Source organism: Actinia tenebrosa, unplaced genomic scaffold (genome assembly GCF_029948245.1).
Source record: "Actinia tenebrosa isolate PJP-AT-01 unplaced genomic scaffold, QUT_ActTen_1.0 PGA_scaffold2__45_contigs__length_23673736, whole genome shotgun sequence".
Classification (NCBI taxonomy): domain Eukaryota; kingdom Metazoa; phylum Cnidaria; class Anthozoa; order Actiniaria; family Actiniidae; genus Actinia; species Actinia tenebrosa.
In genome coordinates this window covers 18,846,593-18,858,172 of record NW_028292579.1, presented here as the reverse complement: position 1 = coordinate 18,858,172, position 11,580 = coordinate 18,846,593, and the positions used below count along the sequence as shown (strand labels likewise).

General features: G+C 37.0%; 1 protein-coding gene across 1 annotated transcript in view; it reads right to left on the bottom strand.

Moving 5' to 3' along the window:
• Positions 1-5,000: 5,000 nt before the first annotated feature.
• The window catches only part of LOC116307028 (collagen triple helix repeat-containing protein 1-like), a 7,102-nt gene continuing 522 nt past the window's right edge, over positions 5,001-11,580 (bottom strand). The window contains exons 2-4 of the mRNA XM_031717173.2: positions 9,862-9,980; positions 7,649-7,969; positions 5,001-5,576 (exon numbers count right to left, since the gene is read on the bottom strand). Of these exons, the coding sequence (XP_031573033.1) occupies positions 5,223-5,576; positions 7,649-7,969; positions 9,862-9,960 (774 nt within the window). The 5' untranslated portion in view covers positions 9,961-9,980 and the 3' untranslated portion in view covers positions 5,001-5,222. The remainder of the gene's footprint in view (positions 5,577-7,648; positions 7,970-9,861; positions 9,981-11,580) is intronic.

Here is an 11,580-nt window from a genome sequence, read left to right as displayed (position 1 = left end):
ATCAACTTTATGCCCGGTCTGCTCACCAATGTTAAACTGGGCCATAAGATAGTCTTTCTGTATTTCTTTAAGACGTTTTCGACCTTCGTTTGATTTTATTCCCCAACCCATTTTGTGATTGAACCGAGCTAGTACTTAGAGGGTCCTGAAGGGGTAAAATGAGTGCTGGTATTCTCCTTGTTTGGTGCTGGGAAAATTTAATATCATGCACTGGGATTCATAAACAAAAAACCATCAAAAATGGGAGTTGGATTAAGGTTTTAGCAAAACATACTCGGGCTAAGAATAAAGGGATTTGAACTGGGATTTGGGTAAATGTTGGACTTGGAAATGGGATTAGGAACCCCCTTCAGGACCCTCCAACGCAGAGTTAATAGAGGGGAGTCCCCTCTATTAACTCTGGAATACGTCATCAGAGCCTTGCATAGATTTGAACGGCCAGGAGCTGCTAACACAAACGTTATACTTTTAGATACTAAAACAAAAGGAGGAAGACGCACAAATGTAGTTAAGGGTAGCATGGGTGGCGTTCGCGGCTAACGCGTCGTCTTTCACCGCTGTGAGTCCAACGGGTCGGGTCGCTGGTTCGAGCCCTGCGGTCGCCACATGTGAATTGAGTTTGTTTGATGTGTTGTTCTCTCCTATGCTACGAGGGTTTTCTCCGGGTTCTCCGGTTTCCTCCCTCCGTAAAAATCAACATGTGAGTTGAGCGTTGTGTGCATAGAATATTAAATGTAGTGGTAGTGCGTGTGAGCGAAAAGTGTCCCCAATTAGTGCGAAAAGCGCTAGAACGACTAGACACTTAAATAAAGTGATTTATTATTATTATTATTATTATTATTATTATTATTATTATTATTATTATTATTATTATTATTATTAACGGGAAATAAAAGTAGTATTTTCGGTATTTATTTGGATACATTAAAAAAAAAAAAAAAAATCACAGACACACACAGTATTTATTATCCCGCCGCCGGTGGTCACGCAACGCTTTCGCGGTTTTGTGTAGATGGCCGTCACTACACCTAGAATTCATGATTTGTGAAGCGGTAGAGAGTAAATGCTGCTCTTTCTTCAGAAAAATCCCTCGAATTTGCTAAGTATTAATGTCTCAAACGGCTTATAAAAGATTTGAAAACTATTAATTTAATTTTGGCAGTCATTTACTTGCTAATTTATGCAAAAACGATCCTTTCTGAAACAACGTATTTAGGCATATTTGATCGATCGTAGAAGCTTAAAAACACATTTACCTCAGATTTTTTTCCCCACAATCTTGAACGATATCATCTTGACATCACATACAGTGAAAATCTCGCTTTTCCGTTGTATCGGCCATATAGAGATTACTTCATGAAAAGCGCGCGTACGGGATTTTCGCACGAGTTGGTGAAGTATCTGAAATGGAACGAGTGAGCGCAGCGAACGAGTGAGATTTCAGATACAAAACTAACGAGTGGGAAAATCCCGTACAAAGCGCTTTCCATCCTGTAATTTATTTATTTTATACATACAGCTGTACTGATATTTTGTTGTTTTTATCTATTCACCTTTAATGGGTTCTCTAAAAAAAAAAAAAAAAATACAAAACTGCTGTATTTTAAAATTCTCCTTCGAAAAGCTAAAAGCTTAAAAGCTACATGTAAAAATATCACTATTAAAATCAAAAACCATATCTGGTACAAAGTAAATAGCAAAACGTTTAAATTCTAAACTAAATATAAAACTGTTCTTTTGAAAATAACGAAATAAGCAACCAAAATGAGTAGGTCAATGAAGTCTTATAAACTTAGTTTGTCAAAGCGGAGGGCTGTCTTCGTCTCGACGATTCAAACACACGCTTGATGCGTTTGAAGCTACCTGTTGACTCTGTTGATTTGAATGAGTTATCGGTGAAAGTCGGCGACTTGTTTAAAGTTTTTATTGTTGTGTTAAACTGTCCTCATTGAAAAACTGCTCCACTGAATGGACCTGCTGCAGGGAAACTAGAACTTTTCATGAATGAAGATTCACGACACTCGGTGCCCACTGCACTTTGTAATCTCGACACTGGCCTTTTTCCTATAGACGTACTTGTAGTATTTCCACTCAGAATCAAAGACATGTTTTTCTGTTGTTCGTTTGAGATAGTACTGCAATTCACGGATATATCCATTAAGCTCTTCTGGCGGGATTTCCTCGACTCTTTGGAGTTGAGAAACTCAGTCAGCAAACTTACATATCTTCGTGTTTTGAAAGAGTGTTTCTGTTTTTGTTTTTTTTTTTTTCTTTTTTTGGTCTTCGATAAACTTGTCTGTAGGTTTGTCTAGAGACACAAATCTTCTTGATTGTTCAACCATCCTCACAAATATCTCCTAGCTCTTGATTAGATAATGTAGTGGTTCTAGATTATCCCGAGGACTATAGTCAAGATGCGTGACGTTCAAGTTCTAGATTATCAGTTTATTCAGAGTTCAGTCAGTCAATGATTTCACAATTCCACGCTACAGGATTAATTTCACGAGTTCAGGTTTTCACGATTTCAGGTTTTCACGATTTCAGGTTTTCACGAGTTCAGGTTTTCACGATTCGCTAGAATGACAATTGCAAAACCTTATATGAGAATATATTCTGTCCAAGAAAAACGGAATCAATATACTTACACATATGTGCTGTCCTGAAGATAAAATCATTCGAATTCCGGATTCATTTTTTAAGAACCACAACAACTTGTCTACTTTTCCCTATAACAACTCTGTCCCATTCCCACGAGCTCCTTCTCTCTCTCTCTCTCTCTTCCACAGGGAACCCACTTCTATCATTCATAAGCTATAACAGATAAGTTTAATTTGAACTACAAACAACTAGAATACACTGAAAATATTTGAAAGCTGCTCGACAAAGCTACCCGCGACGACCGCGAAAACATGATTCGTCTTGACAGTTGTTTGCGATTGGACGAAACGCTTTTTTCACACATGACAAATCGTTTCGCTTCTCTGATTGGCTAAAAAAAGTCACGAACTTGTTTTTCACACAGGGAAATTTCATAAGAAAATCTCAGTATGTATAGAATAAGGTAAAATTCTCACTTGTTTTGAGGGTACTTTTAAGCTCAAGAAAACTGTGTCTTGCAAATAATTCTTCCAGAAATTCTTCGTTACAGCTACATGTCTGAAAATCATTGTGAGGCATATAGAGATACAGGTAGCCCAAGCTTGGTTTCTGTGGTGTCCTATTATAAGGAAATGTATGGAGATTCATAAAAAATTTCAATAATGTCATTGAAACATGAAATAAAGCCTCAAAATTTGCACATTTGCAAAAATTCAAAAAATAACCACGCAGAACCAAAGAAGTGATATTTCTCAATGATCGGGTAAAATTTCGGGGCTTTATTTCACGTTTCAATAATTTTATTGAATTTTTTTATGAATCTCCATACATTTCTTTATAATAGGACACCACAGAAACCAAGCTTGGGCTACCTGTGATAGAGATACCATATTTGAAGTTTTTTAGGTTAGAAAGGTCAAGTATTGATTGTATTTCGTACACGAGATCGGTAATTTACCTCAATTTCAGAGTCGTCAAATTAGCATATTTGCCTATCTGCATAAAAATTCAAATTTCTCCCGAACAAAAAATAATTTTGCAAAACTAAGTGCACAGGCATTAATATCATATGATAGGGTATCTAACTTCAAAGTATGAACAAAATCGATTTTTTGACTGTTGCCACGAAATTTCGAATTTGTCTGGTTTTTACGGACAGCCGCTCTTAAGTTTATTCAGTCAAATGGTGTATCTTTTTATCTATATTTATCAAGTGTAAAAGGTTCGTGTCTTATATCGCCACTCATCCCGGTTTGCGTAGGCTCCCAGTGTTTGTTTGCGCAAGTCAAGTCAAGTCAAATTTATTTCACACACGAAATTACAATGCAAAAATATAGGAATATTTAAATAGAGTTGAACAGTTATGAAAAATACAGGATAAATATTTACAAAGCGAGATCACGTTTAGTGTGTACGGCTTTTGAAAAAGTATAAACTATCGAGTCAACAGCCATCAATTATCAAGTATTAAGGGAATAATAGACCTTTTTCGAGTTCCACATTACCGCTGTGTTTATTGATTACAGGCTCATTTGCTCAGGCTAAGCCTCGAATCGGTGTCTAATTACTTTCAAATATCAACGGTAAAGTAAAGAATGCACAACTTCAACAATACAAACACTTTGAAACTTGACGGACCTTGACTGGAACACGTGAATATTCTTCACAAAATCGAGGCTAAGCCTGAGTAAATGAGTCTGTAATCAAGAAACACAGCGGTAATTTGGAATTCGAAAGGGGTTTGTTAATGCATTGACCAACATACTGTATTTTACATTATATATTGTTTATCACTTTTGTGAGTGAATGAGATAAATTTTCATTCGCTTTTTGAATGTTTGAAAGGAAGTAACTTTTTTTATAGGAGTTGGAATTTCTTCCCAAATCTTAGAAGCCGAGAAATTAGATGTAAATTTACCATAGTTGGTATTGATTGATGAACGAACAACATTACCCTTAGAGGCATATCTTGTATTATAAGAATGTTGCTCACTCACCAGATTAAGTATATTTTTGAATATATGAGGTACTTCAGATTTCTTATTTATAATTTGATGTGTAAGTAACGCTGATCTTAGTTTGAAAATGTTACTGAAGGGTAGTAACTCTAACAGATTGCAAAAGGGAGATGCATGTTCTCTCATACCACAAAAAAGCATGAGTACATTGAGTTGACATCTCAGCTAAGGCGCGAGTGCCGTCAATGTATTGATTTGCAAATGAAATGAATTGCATCGCTATTGCGGGGGTGGTGGCCTCTATAACTCAGCCCCAGTCAGTGCCGAGGGGTCCCTGAATTTGTTTAGCCATGAGATCAGGTACGAGTATCTACGATGTTTGCTTGGTAAAACCTACCTCTGATCAACTCCTTTCAGTGTTTAATTTCAGTACAACACAATGTCTCAACATATTTTTGCGGCATTTAATAGTGATATTACTTCACAACAATATAGTGAACGATAATGGTAACATTTAGTTTTTGACGTTTATTCTATTCCTATTTTTTCAACTAACACAGCATGGATCAAACAAAGTGCTCAAAAATTCTCAAAGCGCTTGTTATAGTGCTTTACTAGACTTCGCATTCAATCAGTCTGGCTTATGTCTTGTCGGAAATGGATAGTTTACGACTGGGGTCTGGGCACCTCCTCTACAAAAAGACGACTGTTTGAATTCCATCCGGTATAGGCGTCAACATTTCCATACCCGGCACAGTTCCCGACATTGAATCCTACACGAACAGGTCCCTTGTGGATCTTGTCACAGTGACCTTCAATATGGCGGACACGGTGGATGTTGTGACCCACTCCTTTTCTCAAGTACAAGGTACCGTCAATAGCACGAGGGGTCTTGCATTCAACACCGTTGAACGTGAAGAACCAGCGCTTACAACAGTCGTTACAATTATTAATTCTAAAATCGCCATTCCAGTAAACATGAAGGATGGAATCAGTGAAATTCTTGTAGAAAAGACAATCCTGTATAAAGTTATTGAACGAAAAAGTTCATAGGAAAGTTTAAAGTGTATATCAAGGAAAGACATTATTTTCAAAATCATTTATATTTGAACAGTTGTAGTAGTATGGTCGCAATATTTTTGTATGTGCACTTCTATTTTCAAAGATATAAACATTTATAATATCAATATGCAAATGAGATGACATAAATTCAAGAATGGGTTACATTTTGCAATGTAATTTACGACAAGTTTCCTGAAGTGAAATAACCTAAAAGTTAACAAAGCCATATATTTCAGTCATAAGGACGATTTGCAAATGAAAAAAACAGCAGTACTTTCCACAAAAGCGTTTTGGTATAATAAATTAGTCTTGAATTTGCGTCATCTCATTTGCACATTGATATTTCAGATGTTTTTATCTCCTAAAAGAAAATTTTACATACAAAAATACTGCAACCCTACTACAACACTATTCACATTATAAGTGATTTTGAAAGAACAGAAATTTCCTTGATATACACTTTAAAACGTTATCCTACATACCAATTGGGCTTCTTATCTGGGAACACAATGTCTCAAGGACACTGTATGCTCCTAGTAATGGCATTGGCTCATGATCTGGGAACCACTGCTTTACATACATAGTATAAGAGGTGGATGCTCCTTTTGAGTCAGTAGTAGTGTAGGGATGGCACGATCCGGATTTTCGGTGAGGATTTACTAATTTTGGCTATCAATAGATACCAATTGATAGCCAAGAAACTAAGCTATTGATAGCCAGGTTATCGATAGCCTGATAGCTAAGCTATTGATAGCCTGATAGCTAAGCTATCGATAGCCCAATAGCTAAGCTATCGATAGCCTGATAGCTAAGCTATTGATAGCCTGATAGCAGGAGGAGAGGAGGTAATCTTACATCGACCTCTCATCGACCTCTCATCGACTCTCAATCATAGAAAAAATAAGCAAATATAAAATTATTATCAAATCATTTATTAATTTTGGTATTTCGAATGGTCTTGGCCATGGGCTTCCTGTGTTTTTCAATAACTAAATTGGATATGAGCTTCCTGTAGATTTGTGCATTCATAAAATTGTTTTGATGCCGTGTCTTATTTATCACGTGACAAAAAATGATTGAAGGAAAGAGATATGACAGCATTAATAAGCTTGAATACCAAGGGAACTCAGAATCATTGTACTATGGTCCAGTATGAAATAAAACGATTGCTGTTTATATAATAAAGAACAAGATAACAGAACTAATCATTTTCAGCTGATTTTTGCATAATTAGGAAGAACTTAGTAGGTCTTATTGTATATCGTTTATGAGTCATTAATTGCATTGTGTTGGATACAATAGTCATCAAATTTTCATTAGTCCTTTGAATTCATTGACGGTAGCGTGATATCCTCGAGAGCCTAACTGGAATAACGTAGCCATTGCGTTTCTCAAAAGTAAATTTTTTAGGTTTTGCTTGCTTGCTTGGTTGGTTGAGTTTTGGAGTTAAAAATTCAAAATCCCCGCGCTCTATAAATTGGATTGGTAAACAAAAGACCTGTCCAAACTTGTCAAACAATAAACTCATGGCGTCAATTGGTCGTCATGACAACTTCACAATACCTACCCGTCATTTTATGTTAATAAGCAATAAAAATAATTAAATCCACCTTATATGATATACGTAATGCGTGCCGTATTAGAATATAATTGAATCCTCTGCAAATATACTCGCTGAATAAAGCTACCTGTGGCATCACAGATTAAAATCCTCTATTGAATTTCATTGTGTTTTGACACAATAGGAAGAGATATACTTTCATGGTAATGCGTGACGTATTAGAAAATGATTAAATCCTCACCGCTCCTCACCTATCCTCACCCAAAATTAGTAAATCCTCACTGAAAATCCGGATCGTGCCATCCTTAAACTACTACTTGAGTCGCATAAATACCAACACAAATATCAATCAAAAAACCTTTGAATCTAATTATGTGTTTTTAAACGTAAAAAGTGCTACATTAGAAAAAGGAAAAATATGGCAAGGGTTGTTAAATACTAGCATGTTTTGCTAAATTTACGAACGTACCCTGATCAGCCCATTGTCTTTTCCTTCGTTGATCTTGGTCCATGAACATTCTTTCCAGTTGGAATAGGCTGAAAGAATTCTTGCGCCAGGCTCGCACTTTTCTCCTTTTGGGCCCGCGTCACCCTTAAGACCCTGAGGACCAGTGTTACCGGGTGTACCAGGAGCTCCGGGAGGTCCTTGCTTACCTGGAGTCCCATCAAACCCTCGAGGACCTTGTTTACCTTGAGTACCTGGTCTGCCATCTCGTCCGTCTCGTCCAGGAGCACCGGGTGTACCGTGGAGACCAGGGATACCAGGACGACCCGCCAGACATGACGTTGACTAAAAGGTATGATGCTTATGCTTTGATTAGGCGTTAGAGACTGCTATGTGAGTGTGCTTTGTTTCTAAATACAAGCACGCGCTGAATATTGCACGAGGCGAAGCCGAGCTCGTTGCACAATCGGTAAGTGCTGTATTTATTAGCCATTCTGAGGATGAGGAGAAACCTCGGTCGAGTTTACATTACAGTGTCATTTTTTGGGCAATTTTGGGAATGAAATAGCCATCATCTTAAAAATATTTCACATAAAACTGCCCCAGAAGGCACTGCGCGCAATGCCAACACGACCCAGTTTTTTCTTCGAGCTCGGGTTTGCTAATTACTAGTCATCTTTAATGTATTTTTGAACATTTTATTTTCAAGAGCACTTTATAAACACTGTAAAAACCATGAGTATAACGCCGATGCTTTTTAAATAAGGTTTTTGTAGTGAAACCAGTTAGAATTATCATATTAAAGGTAGTTTGGCAGTCACACTTCCCTTCGATAGAATTTTTTTATAACTTTTTCTACTTAAAGACTAACATATATAAAAGTCAAAAATACAATTAAAAAAAAAGGGTCAATGTGCTCGTTTTGAAACTGTGGGGGGTGGTATTAGGCCAATTTTTGCCCTATTTGACCTAAAAAATGAACATTAAATTTCCAGAAAAAAAACTTTCGCGACAAATTGTATATGACTTTTATAAATTTGCTTTATGCTTACAGCCAAATACTCTTCACGCTATACTGGGTTGAGCTATTTCACGGAGATTTGAAAGTGGTACACCATGAGTTTCTTGTATACATCGTCACTTCAGCTCAAAAAAAAGACTAATTTACCATGATGGTCAGGTCAGGTTTTCGAACTTGCTAGTGGTACCATGTAACACAGTACTACCTGCCACATGGACGGGTCGTCGGCGTCTAAACCGGCTCCCCCACTGACTATCCAGTGAGGAGGGTGGCTTGACACCCAGCAGGATTAAAAATAAGACCTGTCAAAGGGTGGAGGAACTCGTAGGAGACAACAGCCATCAAGCAAGCGTCTTCTTGGATAATGACGTAAAACCAGAGGTCCCGTCTGCTTGCACTTGACACCCGATAAAGTGGACGTAAAATATCCTTTTGTATTTTTCGTAAGAGTAAGGGATTGTTACCCGTTACAACAGTCTGACCTTTAGTCGTGGTTTCGTCGTGCGTGTGTGTTTATTTTACTTTCGTATCATTTATTCATCTATTTTTTCCCCTGTGATATGGGTTGTGTAGCGGCAGCCACAGGCGCCAAGCAAAGCTCACAGCCTACCACGGTTCGTGGTTTTTCTTTTTGTTTAAAGCGCCAAGAGCAGATTTGGATAGGCGCTATATAAATATTTATTATTATTTATTATTATTATTATTATTATTATTATTATTATTATTATGTTTTACTTTCGAAGACAATTAAATTTTTGATCAAAAGTTTAAAAGATTGTTTTATGCGCAATGTAAAAATTAAAAAAAGCTATAAACTAAAAACGTGCAAAAAAATTATGGTTTCGATGTTTTGGCCGCGCGAACATGGGCAATAACTGCTATTAAGGCCCATCAAAATCTTTTGAAAAGAATCGTTTTTTCTCGTGTTAGTAAAGTCATTATTATTTCTTTTGAATGCATGGTGATCCCTACTTTTCTAACAGAATTTTACAGCCTTTGAGAGGTTAAAGCAATTCGCATAGTCATTTTAAAATATTATAGATTCTCAATTAGCTACGTTTTTAACCTAATTTCACAATTATTTTAATTCATATATTTTACTAATTAGTACGTTTTGACTAAATTAAACAATGAGCCTCTCGCTCTCCAGGTCTTCAAGTCAACAAGCCAATCGTTCTGGCTTCAATTTTAATTGTTAATGACATCATCAGCTTACCTGTCCGGCTGGCTTGTTTTTCTGTCCACACGCCGGCTTGATGACTGGAGAAACGAACACAGCTAAGGACACGAGTAAAACGACCACGAGGAACCTCATTTCGGTACTGTGAATGAAAACTCATTAAATAGATTAAAAACATGTATGTCACAGAGTATCTCAAACATCTTTATGCTCATGATACTCAGCTTTATTTATATTTTCAACCTAATTGAATGTATGCTGAGTGAAAATGCGACAAGAAAAATGGGAACCACGTGTTAAAGCTATCAGGGTATGGATATTAATCGATAAATTGAAGCTTAGCGAAGACAAAATGAAATTCGTGCTGATAGGGAACCGTCAACAGCAATGATGAAAAGGTAAATTATACACCGTGAAAAGATGAGAAAACTTACTGACGTTTCGGACACTAGTCCTTCGTCGGAGTAAAAGAGAAAGAGGTGGTAGAAAGGAGTGAATATATGATAGAATAAGACAAAAGAAACCAATGAGAGCAAGGTGGGCAAGGAAACGAAAACAAGCAATCAAAAGACAAAAGAAAAGGTTAGTTGAAAGTAAAGCGTTCATTAATCCCGTTGGGACTAAGAGTGCCCAATAGGTGAATAAGCCGCATTTCTTTGGTCTTGCGACAATCATTGTTGCCGTTAATCAAAGACCGAAAACAATGAACTCAGAAAGAGAGTGGTTAGCTAGATTAAAATGGCGGGAAATTGGTTTGGTGGGATCGTTATTGCAAATATCATAAAGATGATTGCAAATGCGATCACCAAGACGGCGGCCAGTCTCGCCCACATACAAAGATTACAGCGGGTACATTTAATACAATATACAACATTAGAAGTGGTACAAACAAAATGGTCAGTAATTTTAACAGTGGATTTAGGACCGACGACAGAAGTGTGAGAGGCTATGTGAGGACAAGTATAACAACGTTTACGAGAACAGCGAAAAGTACCAGATTCTTTGTTAGAGGGAAGAACTCCCTTAACCAAGAAAGAACGAAGATTACGATCACGTTTATAAGAAAAAAGAGGGCGGTTGTTGAAAATAGCAGAAGTACGAGTATCAGAGTCAAGCAGAGAAAAGTTGCGGTTAACAATGGGTTTAATGGAATTGTTAATAGGATGATACAGTAAGAGTGAAAGGATGCGATCATTAGAGGGACGAGTGTGAGGAGTGAGAGCGGTGGTACGATCAATAGTAGAAACTTTGCGAATGGCGTGATCAATAACATGAGCAGGATAATTACGCTTAAGGAAGAAGGAACGCATCTCTGAACATTTAACAGAAAAATCAAGATCATCACTACACAAACGACGAAGCCAAAGAAATTGCGAGAACGGAATAGCGTTAAGAGTGTGCTTAGGATGAGAAGACGAGTAGAGTAAATAAGAATGAGAGTCAGTAGGTTTGTAATGGACACTAGTGCTAAGACGGTCGTCATTAACAAACAGCTTGATTTTTTTGAGCCATTAAAAGCCTCTCACCAGTTTGGTCTTCAGTTATCTATTTTATAACTTTCAACGCATACTAAAATAACAATAAACTAAGGAGAAAAAAAAAAAAAAAAAAAGAAAAGGGCACTAAGACGTTTTAAAATGCATGATGAGAGACACAAAAGTTAAGTGTGCCCTGGATAAGAAAAATATTTTTAAAAAAAGTTTTTTCCCCCCGCCTGATACGTACCTCTTCGCTCATGGCCATTGTGAATGTGCA